Source organism: Plutella xylostella, chromosome Z, assembly GCF_932276165.1.
Source record: "Plutella xylostella chromosome Z, ilPluXylo3.1, whole genome shotgun sequence".
NCBI classification, from domain to species: Eukaryota; Metazoa; Arthropoda; class Insecta; order Lepidoptera; family Plutellidae; genus Plutella; species Plutella xylostella.
This window is the reverse complement of record NC_064012.1, coordinates 13,093,189-13,112,691: the sequence shown is the minus strand read 5'-3', so window position 1 is coordinate 13,112,691 and position 19,503 is coordinate 13,093,189. Positions and strand designations below refer to the sequence as shown.

At 36.7% G+C, this 19,503-nt stretch overlaps 1 protein-coding gene across 1 annotated transcript in view; it reads left to right on the top strand.

The window, feature by feature from the left end:
* LOC105388278 (nostrin) overlaps positions 1–19,503 on the top strand; it is a 50,130-nt gene that overhangs the window by 19,590 nt on the left and 11,037 nt on the right. Inside the window, exons 2-7 of the mRNA XM_038122013.2 lie at positions 7,373–7,808; positions 14,413–14,498; positions 16,901–17,044; positions 17,838–17,919; positions 18,417–18,547; positions 19,000–19,209. Coding sequence (XP_037977941.2) covers positions 7,689–7,808; positions 14,413–14,498; positions 16,901–17,044; positions 17,838–17,919; positions 18,417–18,547; positions 19,000–19,209 — 773 coding nt within the window. The 5' untranslated portion in view covers positions 7,373–7,688. The remainder of the gene's footprint in view (positions 1–7,372; positions 7,809–14,412; positions 14,499–16,900; positions 17,045–17,837; positions 17,920–18,416; positions 18,548–18,999; positions 19,210–19,503) is intronic.

Below are 19,503 nucleotides of genomic sequence, written 5' to 3'. Positions count from 1 at the left end.
TTTATTCTTAAGAATAAACCTATTTTTCCGGCTTCTGTATCACGGAGTTTCGCAGCTTTCCGAACCTCTTCAGCTGTTTTGCCCAGCAATGCTAGGTCATCGGCATAGCCAACCACCTTGTGCTTTCCATTGAGTTGTAGCCCAAAGTCAAGTTCTAAATCTCCTCTGAGAACATGCTCCAGGGCTAGGTTGAAAAGCATAGGCGATAGGGCATCCCCCTGCTTTAGACCGGTGACCACCGCGAACTCATCCGTCAGTTCTCCTCCAACACGAACCTTCATCCTACTCTCCTTGGTGGCAACCTCAACCATGTTCACTATTTTTTCCGGTATTTTAAAGTTGCGTAGGATAGTGTCGCGCTTCTCGATCAATGCTGTCGTAACGTAAGCCTTAGTAAAGTCCACGAAAAGTGAATGGATGCTCTGCGCGTATTCCCATTTCTTCTCCATAAGCTACTTCAGGAGGAAGATCTGATCGACTGTACTAAGGTTGGGTCTAAAACCACACTGATAATCACTAAGGATTTTTTCCGTGTATGGCTCCAATCGCTTGAGCAACACGTAGGACAACCTTATAATTATAACTATAACTAAATAATAAACACTAAAGAAATAATTGTGGTGATTATTCCGAACATTTCCTATATCAAAAGTGTTTCAGGACAATGAGCCTTTTTTCTTATAATATAACACCTGTTGAACGAAAATTTCTAAATGACAAAAACAGAATGAAATTTATAAATCAAGATCAAGCTGAGATATTGTGTTAAACTTCCAAGGCCGTATTTTTATAATTAAATAGAATTGCAAGTTATGTGAAACGGGCCCCTGGTTGTACAGTTGCCTGCACCGGTGAAGTGGCCGTGACGCTATCACGTGACCGCTCGGCCATCAGTGCCAGCATTGAGGGTTCTGTATATTTCGATAATTATTTTTTTTATAGTCTTAGTAACTGTATAATTATACCTTTCTATAAACGTGATGACATTAGTATTTTTCTTTCCTTTGGCAATTCAATGAGCTGCGTGCAATGGAACATTTATATTCACCAAACAGTTTCATCGACAGATATTGACTGATGCACGATAGAACCCTGAAATCGGTGCAATTCCGTATCAGAAGGTAACATTCTGTATCACATTGCAACATAAACTTAAACACGAATTCAATTCCGTATTTCAAGGGCTATTTTATTTTGGTTTAGTTTATTGTGTTATAAATACATATAGAATTTCCATGTTTGCCTGTTCGTGGTTTCTACTTGTAAACTCGTCTGGTTATCGGTTCTTCGGTAGAAATGATGGGTTCACTGCCGAATCAACTTGCAGATTATCGGTTTTTGATGTTCTCAGAAAATGTCTTGGATGTGCCCGTATAATGGCAATAGGCCCGCCCCCTATTACATTGGGACTAACATAACACTCTGGCGAAAAGTGGGTGCAGCAATGCACCTCTGCCTACCCCGCAAGGGAGTACATTAGTACAAGGCGTGAGTGCGTGTTTTTTTTTTCTTCAGAAAAGCTGAGTAGCTGGAGGACTGGAAGAGAGTGACGTCACGGACGTGGAAGCGTGTTTTGAAACTATACAAGGCCAGAACATACCCATAGTGTACTAGCACTGTATAGTTTCAAGTAAAAAATAATAATACTTTACTTGAAAATATACACGATTTGTGCGTACTAATCGCGTATACTTTCAAGTTGGGATTTACTGAATCGTTCTTGAAAATATACATTGCTATTACGCACATTGCTTGATTGGCGAACTTGTCGCATATAATTTATACCTACATGCTGATTCGGATTTACTTAACTATTTCGGTAAATGTACATGACTACAATTTACTTGTTCTGCCTGTCATAGCTATAGAATGTTAATAAATAAAGATGAACAAGCTCTATTTTGATTGATAAATTGATATTTATAGCAATCATACCTACTTATAAGTAAGAATACTAACATCTTATTATTTATATGAATTAAGAGTAATACCTACTACACTCAAGAGCAATGAAAAAGTTCAAGTGACGATAGATCCTGAACGGAAAAGACTAGCTTAATAACGCCCTCGGCAATATTAATATACATTTAACAGCGCATCAAAACCTATAACGTAAATTTTGATCAAATTCTAAATTAAATGTTTTAAAAAATTGGGGTCATTTGGTGTTGATTTTTTGCTACTTGGGCTTATTAATTGCTCGTGAGTGCAGTAGGTATTACCGTATAGATAGACCTATTACAGACACATATTATTTTTCATCAAGTTTTGAATTCACCGTAATGGTCTTTTATGAATTGTTCTACACCCTCTACTGAGATCATTTTTACTATTTATAACAGTTCTACAGTTTAATTTAAATCAATTTACTTTTTAACTGTCCTATGTAAACAAAAAACACTTACAAACAATACCAAGTGCGGAATGATGATGCAATGTTTAGAAAGCAATAGACTTATTACTATTACGCATGAAAGAAAGAGAGAGCAACAATTCAAAATGGCTAACTGGTAACTAATCACGTATAGTTTCAAGTGCTCGCATTGCCGCTTGGCACTTGAAAATATACACGATTAGTACGCAGTGGTAACTGCTGCAGTATATTTTCAAGGCATAATTTTGGCCCAAATTACTTGAAAATATACGCGATTAGTGCGTAATGGCCTTGTATACTTTCAAGTAAATCATGGCACCATTTTAATTTGAAAATATACGCGAGCAGTCCCAACCTCTGCATTCTGGCCTTGTATAGTTTCAAAACACGCGACGTGGAAACCTGAAGCCACCTACCCTACCTGATGACCCGGCATTCGCAGAACAAAACTGTCAACCTATGGAGAACCTTCTCTGAGAGAAACCTGCCATAGATGTCGATGCCGTCTAAATTTATAGCAACCTATAATTACAAATAGTTGGCTGAAACCATTTCCCTTCTATATTCTTTTATTTCGAGCTGTGATTAATTTATACCTCGTAGATCGTAGAGTACTTACCAGTTACTTCTTTTTTTATTCTCTTATTATCATTATTGAGAGGCTGATCATTTTGGAAGTTTGATAAACAATCTAAAGTGATACATGAACTGATAGCTGTATCTGACAGTGTCAACTGCAACATGTTTATCTGATCCCGTGTGATAGCTATAGCGTCAGCCTCAATCCGATCGATAACAGGTGCACGGTCAAAATTTCGTATTGCTTGATTATTTTATTTCTAAAGAATGACAAATGAAAAATATTTGCAACCACAGTACTCGGTGCAGCATTTCTAAAGAAAGAAAAATGATAAATATTTGCAACAACAGTAATCAGTGCAGCCATCATAATACATTATGTCCATTGTCACGAATTGGACATAGTACTATACGTTTATTCATTATAATTCAAGTAACATGTAATTAATTAAACTTACATTTAAATGTACTGTACGATCTGGCAACGGAAAACTGGCAACTAGTCCTATCAACTGCCTTACATTCGATACGTTCATTATTGTGTACGTCTACCAACATTCCCGTTTTGAACGGGACTGTCCCTTTATTCGACTACAAGTCCTGTTGTCCCCAAATAATGATCCTGGACTCAAAATAGTCCCGTCTTCAAAAAAAATATTCAGAAACAAACAAACCACTTTCTTCCATTTAGTGTTCGTAATTTGATCATAAAACTAAAAGATAATATTTATGAAGATTTCGTGGAAACAGCAGCTAAAGAATTTTATAAAACGAGTCGTGAATATTTGTAAGAATGGACTAACTTTTTAATACAGTAATGGAGATTTGGGTAGATTAAAAAAAAAACCTGCGTGGGAAGATGTACAAAAAGAATTGGATGTATTGATTGAAAAGGGATATATTGACAGTACTAAAGATACGGAAGTATTTGACGAATTTTGGACTGGAATAATAAGTATTCAAACACTTTCACACCAACAATCTGCAACATGAAAATATTTTTATTTTAATTGAATATATTTTAAGTGTACCTGGTACAAATGCTCCAGTAGAGAAAATATTTTCGTTACTAAATAAATTGACGACGTCTGAAAAAAACACTTGCAGGTTTCAGTTGTGAAGGTGAAGGCCATGTTGATAACAAAGGTTAATATAAACAAAACGTGTCAAGAATTACACTCTCATTTAAAATCATCACCATCTTTATTAAAGCAAATTTGTTCCTGCCAGAAATATAATACGACTAAGGGTGGATTCGTCCAAACATCACGTTACACGAGAATAACTATACCGGGATTAAAATTATACTCGAGTAAATATCTAGGATAAGTACATTTGCATTCTACCAAGTTATACCATGATTAAATTGAATGAACGAGGAACGAAACTGTAATGCAACTAAAATAAAAATAGCTGCGTTTCAAAGCATGCAATAGAAATGACATGCCAACTTAGTTTGAATGGATTATAAAAGTATGAAATTGTTTATGTTTTAATATTTTATTCGCTGTTGTTATTCTGAGACTTTGCCTTTTAACGTACTTTTGTTTATGTTTTGACAGATGTGTTTATATGTCATTATGACGGTTTTCTAATCAGCTGATGTGCTGCCGCCATTACAAAATTACTCTCGGATAAGCTCGTTACACGGTCAATTTTGGCGGTATAACATTTTATTCTTGGGATAAGCTAGTTATCTTGGTTTCAGGTTTGGTAGAATGCAAAATCCTGCTTACTCGCGAGTAACTGGTACTTTACTCGAGAGTAAAATTTACTCGACGTTGGCCGAATCCGCCCTAAAAATACAATATGTTGCTCATAATTTAATAATTACTGTCAGTCATATAAATGGTGCAAATGAAGCTAGTGATTGCTTCTTCTTTTTGACAACTACTTATCTAACCGATAATGGAGAAATTTGCACTAAACTATATATATATTAGATTTATAATAATACATAGGTATATTATCTATGGTCCTATGGACGTCCCGTTTTGAGTTCTAAAAAAATGGTCAGTTTAACTATACTATACTCACATTTAGAATAGGGCAGAATACAAGTATTTAGTTTTACCGAAGAGATTATTGTGATAAAGATTCTCATGAATAAAAGGAAACTGTGATCTTAAATCAACGCAGATGACAGGAAGGTCAGTATTATAATATCATTGAGGCTAATTGCGAACTCCACATCGAGTACGACGTGATCATCGAGTACTTTAGAATCGATTTAGAAATCGAATCGCATTGCATCCACCCGATAATGTCGTTGCCGGCGGCTAGTTGTCCCCACATTTTATAATTTTCGCAACCGACCAGTCTGGCACATCGCCGGTACTATTAAGTAGGTACCTGTTTTGTTGTAAAATGAACAACATATTTATGCTCTAATCATCTCGCCTCGTAATGGCCGAAAATCGCGGTATTACGGAATGTGACGTCAGGCGACGTCACTGAGGTCGCCGGTTAAGTGAAAGTGCCGAATCGACGCGTTGATCCGATTGTTGGCTTTCTATAACGAATCGATTGCTATTCCCGAGCAGTACACAAGAGGGCGATTTCACAGGCTTGCGTGAAGCCGCATACTATGAGCTGGTGGATGGTCTTGAAGAGCGTAATAACGGCTAACGGAAGCGCTTCCTCTTGGCAGTTTCTACATACGCTGTGATAAGGTCATTTGTCGAAAATACAACAGATTAATACAAATTATTATTCCGGCAACTCAAAGCGGTTCAAGTCTCGAGCGCGGCTGCATCTCTATTACGCAAGCGCAAGAGCCAAGTGTGGAAGCTTATGAAATGCTAATTAGATTTTAGGAACCTGTTGATGCCCTTGTTATGATTCAGATTCACCAGATATTGCATGCTGCCGTCGTTGCTGTATTCGTATTCGCGAATATTCAAAAACAGACATTCGTTACATCACTAGATCACTACATAAACATAACAGCAGCATCGTCTGAGATCTAATATTTTTTTACTTTGAGGTGTCATTTCGGTTTGGTTAATAAAGGTATTATGGTGTCGTTGTCTCTCTCAGTCTCTGTCAGTCTCTGAAGTCGTATTTACCGCAGAATTTAGCCCCATCAACTTAATTTTTAACATCATAAATTAGAAGTAGCTATATAGGTAATATATTTATTTTCAATAAGTTTGTTCATTAATGGTTCTTACTAAACGATAATGAGCGTGTTTCCTTGTAAGGCTGCGATGGCCTTGGAACCATCCGGCGCCGCAGTCCCACGCCTCTCATTCATGACCCACCCACCAACACACAATGAGTGGTACATCTTACTACCTCCTTAATTCTGATCTAAGTACTATCATTATTATATTAATTTGATAGCTTTGACGAGATGCTGGTAGTAAACGTAGCAAGTATAATACCAAGCCAATGTGTTTTATGTCCTCTCTGGAAATAATTCATAATTTTTTCACTAAGTAGCTGCCCGTTTTATTATTTCATTATTTCGTGCGACACTATTGATTAAATGTAAACCGTGATATACCTATCTAACTCGAAAGGTACTTTACTGGATTAACCTACCGACACCATATTTATTTGTTCCACATTTAAACCGCAACGATCTCAGTTTAAAGCTATTACCAACATTACATAATAATACCAGTCTAGCCAACATTAGCACGCCCTACTTACACCACAGCATCCAAGCTAAAATATATCTTAATAAAGATTATCTTAAGATTCAATCTCGTTTGGAATCAGCCAACGGTATCACGTTAACATGTCAACGACTCGAGTTTGATTTAAAGTTTTATTACTTTTGACTGTTTTACATAAAACGTGTTTAAAAAATACATAATAGGCGTAACTGTTAGATAATTTCTAATCTTTATCACTACTCTAAGCTACTATTATTTAAATTCAGTGGCTGTCGTGTTCTTCCTCATTTATAATTAAAATAAAATTCAAAAATTAATTTAATGTCACGTGAATAATTGAATTTCATATATTAATGTAATGGAGATTCTTCTTTGTATATGCGTAATATTATACAATAATGCTTAAATTTATAATATTAATCAGTGCATACATTTATTAACTCATAATTATATTCACATCAAAGTAATGCTAATTTCAGTATCACTAATGTAGTAGCGTCACAAACACTAGCGTACTCTACTCGACGAAATAGCACACTTTCCGCACATAATATAATTATCATATATTTATATACTGACATGTAGTTTAAAAAAACCTAACAACTCACTTTTTGAACTATGATAGCGAACCGAGCGCACTGATGAATTTGTCTAGCGGCAGTACTACTATTAGATAACCATCTTTATCTCAACCGTCAAATTTGACCTTCGTGGTTACGTCAGTCAACGTTTATCTTGTCACATAACTTTATTTGCATGTCGTATTACCTGTAACATTACCTTCCTGTTGTTTCAGATCCATAGCACACCAGAGATTTCTACACTACAGGAACACGGTACCAACTGAACTGACCTGACAAAGATAACAAAGAAACCGATTGTGGTACTGTCCTGATCCCAACAAGTGCACATTGCAGCCGTCTTAGTGCAGGAGCCAGGAAGGCGGTACAGACTAGACTGTACTGAAAAAGACTATAAAGAAACAGATTGTGGTAGTGTCCTGGTCCAAACAAGTGCACAGTGTACTGGAGCCATCACACAGGATCTGTGACAGCCGTCACATACAGGGTAATGCGTGGAGCGCGCGGCCCCGGCTGCGGCGCGGCGCTACCATGAACCGGGAGACGGTGACCACCAAGCTCCAGGCCGGCATGGACCGCTGGCAGAACACCTTCGAAGACATGATGCATCTGCGCTCTTCCAACACGCACACGTTTAAGGATAACTATTGGGTCAGTATCCTTATCCACATCTGGAGGACTAGCACGGAGGCAAGACGCACATATCAAGATTTGATACAAATTTTGCATCGCGGTCACTAACTAACATCGCGCGGAAACTTTTGTCACGTCTTGACGTGCACGTCTTTCTCTCCGTGCTGTCCATACTTATCCCGTATTACCTACCTCGGAATTAGAAAAGCTAAAAGTGTTGTGTTGGCTTTTGTGGTTGTTATGGCTGATATAAAAAAATCTTAAAGAACAAATAATATTTAAAAAAAACGTTATCGTCACATGTTGTGTAAGTTCAAACGTTTTTATTTTCCAAACGTATCGTTAGATTTAGGACTGCTTATTGATAAGAAAAAGGTGTAGTTGCAGAATGCAACCAAACAACAACATAAGGTTGTGATGCTTCGAAAATAACAATTACCACCATAGAGAAAATAATACTACGAATCCTACGTCTTACCACAAAAACTCAGACATAATTTAACAGATGTTTAGCGCTGTCAAACGCCTACAAAATCTGTCAAATTTCGTTTTAAACATTTGTTAAAGAGTGATTAAAGTTTTTTGTGGTAGCACAGGTGATATTTAGGAAAACTGCAAAGAAAGTGCTGCCGGACGGACGCCAGTGATCTATTCCAGAGGTGTCGGCTAATGCGTCCGCCTGATGGGGCGTCTGCAGGAAACGCTTTCCTTATCAAGTGAAAAAAACATATTCGTGATCAGCGTCACTTGGCCACGGCCAGCCACTTCCCGCCGGAAGCTACTGCACTTACCCCACTTTCAACTGTATCTTACACTGTTTTAGAGTTCACTTTAGACTGCGGTGAAAGCGATCAAATGAAAGTAATAGAGGTAGTTGTCTGTAATCCATCGGAATACCGTTCAGTACGAAACCGGCTGAGTGCGGTTGCCACTGAGAGTAGTCGCATTGTTTGATATCATTGATTTACTTCGTACTTATCGCATAATATAGGTACACTCACGGGCAGTGACGAAGTTCCATCTGTCATTAACGTTCCATATGTCACTGGAACTTTTTCATTGATCGTTAGTTAAAACATTTTACCTGAACACAAAAAAACAAAAAAAAAACACGCACTCACGCCTTGTACTAATGTATGTACTCCCTTGCGGGGTAGGCAGAGGTGCATTGCTGCACCCACTTTTCGCCAGAGTGTTATGTTAGTCCCAATGTAATAGGGGGCGGGCCTATTGCCATTTTACGGGCACATCCAAGACCCGAGAACAAATATCTGTGTTTAAACAAATATCTGCCCCAGCCGGGAATCGAACCCGGGACCATCGGCTCAGTAGTCAGGTCACTAACCACTACGCCATTCGGTCGTCTTTACCTGAACATCTCATGATTTACTAAATCTTTGTGTATGACAGTATATTAGGTTCACAGAATGTTTGTTTTACAATTTTCCTCAACAATTAAATCGTTAAACATATTTAGCATATCAAATTAATAATATTCAATCAAGCAATCAAATCCCAAACATGTAGCGCGAATGAATTCTTTGGAATTATGCAAGTGCTATTGACTATTCTTTCCGCGTGCCCTAACGGTAAAAGAAAACATCGTATACATGCCAACCCATCAACATTCTAAATGTGTACATAATGTTTATGTATTATCTAGCAGGGAAGTAAAAGCATTACTCAATATCGACTCGCCGATGCTCACTATGTGATCTCAATCGGAAATTTATTTATTTCATACTTTATGGCACAAATATGAGATATAAGTGTACAAAAGGTGGACTTAATGCTAAAAGCGAAATCTAAACATTAACCATCTAACAAAAGTCTACTATTCCTACATTTATTACTTTAAAATTATACATTAATTTAATAGACATCTGAATCATGCGATATTGTTTGGGCCTGCGAAAGCATTGATCCTTCTGTAATTTTTATGTATATTACTTCTGCTCTCATCAAGTATTATAATTTAAATCGCAAGCTACCCTCATTATAAATGTTATTAATTTATAAAATTTATGTTATCAACTTTGCAAATTTATTTAAGTCAATGGAAGGAACTAGTGCCTAAGACACAGGCTCTGCCTAGTTTAGGTGCTAGTAGTATTTAGTATCTTACTGTGTAGTTGTGTACCTATAGAATATTTTATTAGTGATATTATAATTTCTTGAAATGTAAAACTACTGAGTTTTATAATTAAGTCATTGTACCTTTATTAACTCAGTTATGAAATAGATTAAGATACAAAAATGTAAACCTTTTAGTGCCAATAAAAACATTTATTATTTATTATTTATTATTTAAATAGAAAAAAACGATAGATATTTTGAAACCCATCATTTTGCCGCATGTTTTTTATATGTAGATAAAAATAAACTATCATGCACCACAGGAATTGCTCAAATGACTGTTGTTCTGATTATAGTAGCTACAAGTACGTATCCATAATTATGACAGTTACAATTAAACGTGTACGTACCACTAAGTTTCACCGTTAAAGACCCCTTTAAAAGGCGATTCATACTTTAATTATCTGCGGTGCTCCTCTCTATCTGTGTATAATTACCATCTGTGTGAGATTAAGATGGGAACTTCATAATTATAAACAATACGAAGACAGGTAGCTGTTTTTTATTGCACGTTTTGATGATACAGTTGTCATTTTCCGTGCAGGAAACTAAATGAAACAAAAACATTTTTATTATTTTTTCAGTCTCTTCACGCACATCTCTTGAACTACAAGGAAATCCAATGGATAACATTTTAAGGGCAACAGTTGCTCGGTTATATGATAAAACAATACCAATGCAGCATATGACGACTGCAGTTGTGATTTGTGATGTGACTACAGAGCTACTTATGACACAAGGCCAGGAGTTATGTAACAGTGTAATAGGAAACTATTGAAGCAATAATTAAAATAACTGATACTTTACTTACTAGCCCATTACAAAATATTATTGGATATTACTGTCCGCTCAAAAATTGTATTATTAAAATAGTCATTCCCGTTACCAGTCGTAAAGATAAAGCAGCTGTTGATAAAAAAAGCATTTCATTCCGTTGCATAATTAGATGCAAAATATTTGTATGTTTGTCACTCTTTCACTGGAAACATTTATAAAAGATAAAGATAAAAGAAAGTTTATTTCGAGTTAATCTTAATACTAACATGCTAAAAATCTATGGACTTAAACAATAACAATAGTAAGTAATCACATACATAGTTAAAAGCAATGGTAATATATATGTCAATGGTTAAAAGTAAAAAAACAAACTCGAAAATGGACGTGGACTCAGCATATAAGGCTACTCGAATATTTTAAATATAAGAATAGCGCTGATTTTCAGCCACGCCCATGCCACAATTTCAAATAAATGTATAAGTAGGTACATTATAATGATTATATCCTTATTTTCCCTTTATTTTTCATAAGTGGTAGGTAGTTTCTCTATGGTCACGTCAACAATAACATCAAAATTTTATAAGTAATAACAATTATTTACAATGATTACTGTATATAACTACTAAAGAAAGCCAAAAAAGACAAGAAAAGACAGTATTAGTAGGTAGGTACATACTAATTCTAATATCTAATAATACACACAATTAACGCAATTTTACTACATTAGTATTACATGCATTACATTCTAATATTTTTATGAGATATTGGGATTGTAATTAAATAAGAAGCTTACAGCGATTACGACTGGATTGCCACGAGGAAAGCTCTACTTTCAACACAAATACATTCACGAGAGTCACGCACGAGCAATGAAAAGGTTCCATCTGCCATTGACGTTCCATTTTTCATTGTTCGTGACTTTACTTATACATTACAGAGCGCTTGAAAAAGTGGGAAATTCATAAAAATCCATATAAACCATATAGGTAGTTCAAAGTCAGGTGACCAAAGATGATTCGACTTCTTGAATTGCCAATTCTGACATCAAAGTTAATCTTACTAAGTATTCAGTATAACCCATGGAAATAACACATAAGTACTTACGTACGTAAGTTGTACGTTGTTCTTAAGCCGCGTACACACCGGGCCAACGAACGCCAACGAACGTTTTTCGTTGACCTTCGTTGCTGCAATCTGCCCTGTATTATGTATGAATAATATCCATCGTTGGGATCACCGTTGGCGTTCGTTGGGCGTTCGTTGGCCCGGTGTGTACGCGGCTTTAGACTCATAAGTGATATGGGTGTCCCAAAAGTCAACGTCATCCCTTAAAGGGCTGATAGGTCAGCTCATGAGAGGCCAGAATATCACAATATGACCTTAGTAAAAACTCGATAATTTTCGAGATATTGACACTTTTATAAATTTGCTGAAAATCGACACCTTGGATCAGTTTTTTGCGTGCCGCCGGTACAAAAATCCATATCGTTAGAATTTGTTTGGTGTTGCATCACCCTGTATAGCCCTGCTATTGATCGCAGTCAAAAAAAATATCGAGTAATGCTGTATGTTTTAAAAAAACACGGTTTTCAAAGTCATAAAAGGTAATCGTATTTTTTTATAAACAACTTTGACTCTACATACTGTAAAAAAAATATACCATGCAAACCTGGCACCTTATTTGAAAAGATTGCTCATTTAATGCAGTTTCCAAAATGGTATGAAACGTTGCTATTGTTTTAATTAAAAAGTAATTGCTATTTTAGTACAAAACGACCTCGATGTAAAATTGTTTGAAGGAAATTTACCTGACTGAATTTATTAAATGTGAATACATCGATTCTTTTAAACATTATTATTTGAAATTATTAATACTTACTACGATATTGTGATAATTAATTAAATTTAATCTTAATTCCAATGACCTGATAACAGGTCATTAAATTATTATTTTTATTTAGCATTAGCTTAATTATCAATAAATGAATATGAATATGAATACATAAGTATTTATTACTTCGTTGGAATAACCATAAGGATGAGTAAATAATCCCAACTTTTCATTTCTGATATGAAGAAATATACCTAATTTATTCGCAAGCGTCTAAGAAATGTACTAATTATCGGGTGTTGCGGACGTGTGTTGCACATCTGTCGCTAATCAGCTGCTAGCTGACGCAAGAGGCGGTGTGAAACCATTCCGGTGGGGAAACTCTGACCCGTCTGTACGACATACCTTATCCATGCTTGAACCAGCATATCGAGTGTAAGGTACCTATATGTTTTGTTTATACAAAGAGCGTAGGGCCCTATCGCGAAGGCAAAACGAAATTTTAAATTAGCTTTTCTTTCCGTCCGGCTTTCATTCCGATTTGTACTGGCCAGTATGTCACAATTGATGAGAAATACATAATGATTGGCGGCGGCGGCGCAGTGCGTATTCTTGGAATAAACATGCGCTCTCCCAGAAGGCGGGGTATAACATCTTGTATTCCCACGATGCGATGATCACTTGTCTTGTACCAGCATTTCTTTGTACGTGTTACGATCAATTGTTATCATGGGTGAGAGTAAAAACTACATGGTAATGTCGGAACGTAACAAGTTTCATTCTCAACTAGGGTCGTGTGACTACGAGGTTTTGCACGGCATTTTGGTGACAAGTATACCGAAGTAGAACAGCTCCGATTTTATGAAAAACTCTTCAAAACATTAACTCTGACGTGGTTGTGACCGGTTGTTTACCACATGTTTGGCCGATTACTGGCTATTAGACCTAATTAGCTTGAACTTGAACTTGGATGGTTCGCAAAACTGCAAAACCTCGCTGTTTCCGTGTGATCGATCACTTACCTCTTGTTAGTAGGTACCTTGAATACGGTTGCTAAAACCTTAGCAAACAAATAGGCAACAGGGCAAAAATATGAAAACAACCGTATGTAATAGTTAAAATTATTAATTACCTAATAGACGTTAGCTGCAAACTTAAATTAAAATTTGGATTTTGGCGTGATTTTGGCGAGACAACAAGGACTGCTGTTTTTAGAAGCGATAGCCAGCCAGACAATGCCTGATGTAACTTATGTTATTTCTAACTTAATGGGTTATTTTAGTAGAGTCTTACCAGCAGGCTATTAACAACTAATATTTAAGGATAACAAACCATACCCTGTGTCTGTTTGGTACTGGTATTATAATAGTCCATGCCATTGTTTCCACAACCCTGTCCGCACGTAACAGTAATGATATTCAGCTTTGTTTACAATTATAATTGTTGGAATTATTTGGGTCATTAACAAAGTTAACTATCTAGTGAGGCCGCTCCACGCATTTCCACTTAAAATCCTCAAAATACCATCATGGGTAAGTTTCACAATCTAATTGTGTTCATTTTTAATAGTACGTGTAGTGGAATGCATTTCTTAATGCGTATCTCTATAGTTCCTTTGCTGGGTCACGGCAAAGAAAATTAAAAATATCTCCGTATAATTACTAATAACTGCGATTTTGAGCGACTACCTTATTTATTTTTATCCCATAAATATTTTATGTGGGACAAGCCCGTGACCATGGAAATAATAAGTAAGTACTTATTACTTCCATGCCCGTGACTCATAACCTTGCGTCTTACTATACCATTTTGCCCCACCATGTATGTAGTATATATATATAGATAAATCAAGGTACTAAATTTTATCATTGTTTACAGGCGCAGACAGGTTTCGATGAGCTCCGTCGCTACGTGAAACAAGGCAGTGACTTCAGCAAGGAATTGGCTACCATACTTCAGGAAAGGTATTTAATTAGAATCCGTTATTACCCGGTGTGTGGACCAATTAATATGATTGGTGGATATCAATCCCATAAATAGTAACGTAGCTTAGCATATCTGTTTTTAAAAAGGCACTCGTAACCTAGGTTTAAATTATAATTGTAAATAAATGCATTTATTACTTATACACGTTCAGCTAATGTTGGCATTAAATCTATAACTGCCTTGATCTGAGAGCTTACGGGCAGAAAGAGACAGACCATAGATTTAGTGCCGACATTAGCTTAATGTTCCTTTCTACAAATTCAAATTAATAATACAATTAAAGATATTATACATTGGCTACAAATGAATAATTTATTAATTAATTTGGACAAATCTAATAATATACAATTCCATAAATCAAAATATTCACAATATAATTTTCAATTAAATATTGACAGAATCAAAGAAGTATCGAATACTAAGTTTCTAGGTGTTATCTTAGACCAGGACTTAAACTGGAAACTGCACCTAGATAACCTATGCAATAGAGTGAATAGATTTGCCTACGCACTAAATAAAATAAAAACAGTTACTAACAAGAAAACCGCTATCATATCCTATCGTGCCTACGTGGAATCTATACTAAGATACGGGATCGTAATGTGGGGTAATAGTACGGACATCAAAAGAGTATTTGTTGCGCAAAAAAAATGTATCAGGGCTATATGTGGAGTCCCTGCCGATGAGTCATGCAAACCTCTGTTTGGGAGGCTTGGCTTGCTACCACTACCATCACTTTACATATTTGAAATGAGTGTCTTTGTAATGCAACATAAATTCTTGTTCTTGAATGCTTACGATGTGACAAATAGAGCCCAAAGAAATCCGCACAGACTGGTGTATAACGATGTACCTAAATCGGCTAAATATAGCAAAAGTTGTATTATAATGTGTGTCAAAATATTCAATAAGTTGCCGAATGAACTCAAATCCCTAAATATTAATATGTTCAAGAACAAATTTTATAAATGGCTAACAGAAAACAATTTCTATAGCCTACAAGAATTTTTAGAGTAGTTAATAATGTAAATATTAGTTTGTAAGTACCTACTCTAGAAATAATGATTTGCATGCTAATATAATTTGGCTAAACATGAGCACTTTTCGGTAATATTGACATCTATGTAATACCATGTTTTACGCAAATAAAGTATTCTATTCTATTCTATTCTATTCTATACAACTCTGCATTAAGAGCGTTAATCTTAACCCAATGTTAAGATTCAATTAAACCATTGCTGCAAGTGGGCCTTGCTTCGACTTTCTTCCGCATCAGTGGGCGTGTTCAACCCGCAGTTTATTTCCAGATAAGCAATTGGTATCAGAGCATCTTGCTTCCTCAGATATTTGCATCTAAACAATACCCCATTGTCTGATAATCAAGACTGAACAATTTCGAGAATCAGTATATTTCATGTGAATTGTTTCAGTGACTTTATTTTTAACTTTGAAAACAGAATCTGTTTGTGTGTTTTTTTAATGTGAGGTGAAATGCAACGGTGTCTTACGATTTGACAGTTTATGATTTTTGAGTTACGTATTTTTATTATAATGTTACATATAATTTTATTATATGCAGTATGTTTGAACTAATTTCAGTTTTTTTAAATCCCAATAGTTTTTTAAAATGTAAATGGAACCGATGAGTTTTTATACTTTTAATTATATGGTTTGTACCATATTTTATATATTTTTAATATCAGACTACTATTCTATTAGAACAATAATTGGGATAATGCATCGGTGATACTGACATCCGATGGCAATGGCCACAAAATCTAAATTGGTTCGTCGCGATGGCGTCCAAGTGGGCCGCGCCGCTCCCGAAATAACAACAACATTCCTTCAATTATACCGAATAGCCGACACCATTCTTTGACTCAATAATTATAAAAAAAACAACATCAGAGCTTAATATTTTCATATCCTGAAACGAGTGTGTAATTTTGACGACATTTTTTTATGCTTTGCTATGGGGTTTGCAATTAATAATCCTTCGGCAGCGTCGCTCGTTAGTTAAATTGACGTAACTTGTATGGATCTGACAGATGCTTGACAGGCGAGCGTCGCTGTCTATGGATTGTTATTTGTTAATGTGTCGGTGGTGGTAACCCCACAGTATTTCTTTTCTGATAAGATAATTCCTGTTTTGGAGACGTTTTTCATTACTCCCTTGCTTACCTCGTCGGGCTGTGAGCTCGCGTTCTACACTGAAGGGCTAGCACGGGGCGCAAAAAAGCGAGCGTGACGCAGATCTTTTGTCACGTCTTAAATGCGCCCCGTGCTAGCCCTTCTGCTTGACCGAAGAAAAAGAGGGGATCCCTTTACGTTACGCTTATATGTACGGTTACCTTTAAAGTCCAAATCCCTTATGTTCCAGGGTGGAGGCAGAGCTGTACTACTCGAAATGCCTGTCGAAGCTTGGTGCCAAGCTGGGCAAGGCATGTCGGGAGAGCGTGGGCTCCTGCGTCGAGGCTTGGAAGCACGTCTCCATAGAGATGGAGAAGAGGGCCGAGATACATCGGTAATGATAACAAGTTCATTGTTAAATTAGTGGTGCGCCTTTGCGCGGAGTGTACCTATTACGCAGTACAGCTACTTCGCGTTATATTACGATAGCTAGACCCACCGCGATGTAGGTCTTTGTCGAAAAAGAGCAAACCAAAACTAGACCTATAGAGCTTTAGGTACAAGAGGTGTACTCAGGTGAATCATGTGAGACCATGAAAAGGCAAGCGTGGGAAGCCATCGGGCCCGCTGGATTGGCGACCTTAGACAGGTGGCTGGTAGTGGCTGGATGAGGCAGGCCGAGGACAGTGTTGTGGCGCTGCATAGGAGAGGCCTATGTCTAGCTGTTAGCTGACGACTACGGGCTGATGATGACGATGATGATGTGTAGAATGATTTATTACAACATACATAGCTAAAAAGGTCAATTTCGACTGAAAATACTGAAGACGTAGATGTTTATAAACGAAACTACAAAAAGATTGGGATCAGGTAGGTACCTACATCATTATTTATGGTCTCCGCAGCCACTGCCTCGGGTAGGCCAATCGCGGCCTCTTTTAGGAGAGTGCAACTAACTATTAGGTAAACATTTATATTTTATGGTGTAATCATGCGAGTTCTTAGTATTATTTAGTTTCATAGGAATTTTCCAAAATATAGTTGTACAGTATTTTGCATGGCTTCTTTTATGGAAGAAATCACTTTAAGCAATTAAACTCCCTTTTGTTGTACAAATAAAGAGTAGGTACTACATCTTTTTTTGTAACGAATGGTTCTAATTTAACATACTTATTTATTTTTTACAGAAACTACTCAAATGCCGTCCACGAAGAATTAGTGAAACCAATGAAAAATGTTATCGACAACCAACAAAAGCTTAGGAAAAAGGTAAAATATTCACTAAATTTTGCAAAACACCGCGCTTTTCGAAGTCCAAATGATCCCTATTTGTGGCACAGTTTGTCAAGAATAAAAATTTAGAGCGGTTCGAATCATCAAAGCCGGCTGCCGTGAATGCGATTAAAAAACAGCACTATAATATGAATGATTACGTCGATAGTTTTAACTACGAAGCCTCCGCGATCGAGATGGTCAATGATGTACATACTTTGTGTACAGTAGGGCTCATAAGAATTCATGGATCTATGAATGCAGTCTCATGCGTGCAACTGTTCCTTCGTTTTTTAAAAACTTATAACAGAAATACCAAAAATCACGAAAAACCTGGGTTCTCATTATGCTTTTACCCACGAACATCGAACATGTCATACATGCCTGTGCTTATACCCAAGAACCCGGGTTTCGATTTTCAATGCCCTAGCGTACTGGGTTACAAATTCAAACTTTTTTTCAAACATCAAATTTTGTATTCCGTCGTTTTTCAGATCGAGGGTAACGTGGACAAGACGACCCGGACACTGACCGAGTGGAGGACGGTGGAAGCCAAGAACAAGAAGCTATCGCACACAGCGGCCAGGGAAAACGAGAAACTACAGGACCTAGGCCTCGATGGAAGGTGAATGTTATGAAATAACAGCTTAATTTCTAACAATGACGGCATGCTTGCCGGTAACAAAGGCTCTAGCGTTGTTAAAAGTAGAAGGATCCTTCAGCTATGCGATTGTTTTAAACTTTATTACCGCGAATGTTGAGCTATTCTACGAATATTAGTATTTTGTATACTTTGATAGTTTACAATGTTTTGTTTTGTGAACTGTGAGGCTTTTCGTTTGCACCAGCCTTTATCAATTTTTGTCATGCTTTCACAGTAATATACAATAATAAAAAAGGCATAACAGATTGAATATGATTTGATTGGTGATGCAAAACAGAGAATGCTAAAACTCCTAAAAAATATATAACCTGAAAAGTGGAAGAGTCCCTTGATACACTCGTATATTCCATAAGTTAGCGTTAATATTATAGTTTTTAACAGACTTATTCTGCAAAGCGTGTGTTTATCCTTAGCAAGGCGATGTTGCGCAGCTCGAGCGTGGGACACATACCACACGCGCACGCGCACGCCACGCTCGCGTCGGCGCGCACCGAGCGGCTCGCCTGCGCCGTGCTAGACAAGGACGTCGCCAAGCTAAAGGTGAAGAAGAGGAAGACAGAGGACGCCGTCAAGAAGACTGAAATCGAGTACTACAACGTTTGCGTTCACGCTGAAAGAGCTAGGTGAGTTGTAGGTTGTAGGTTTAAGTAAGTAGGACTATGATCACACTTTATCTAAGAATTCAAAGTAATTCGGTCGTCAAGTTGCGCATTTCAAAGCCTCCGCACGCATATTAAATATATTCAGGACGAATGGCAGCCGAATGGTTGTTTGGTGAGCATAATTATTATGGACTTATAAATAATTGATATTTGTTTAAAGACAGATATTTGTACTCGGGTCTTGTGTGTTAATATTTATAGAAGATATAGATATATTAGCTCTCCGATACCCATATTACAGGCTCTGCCTAGCTT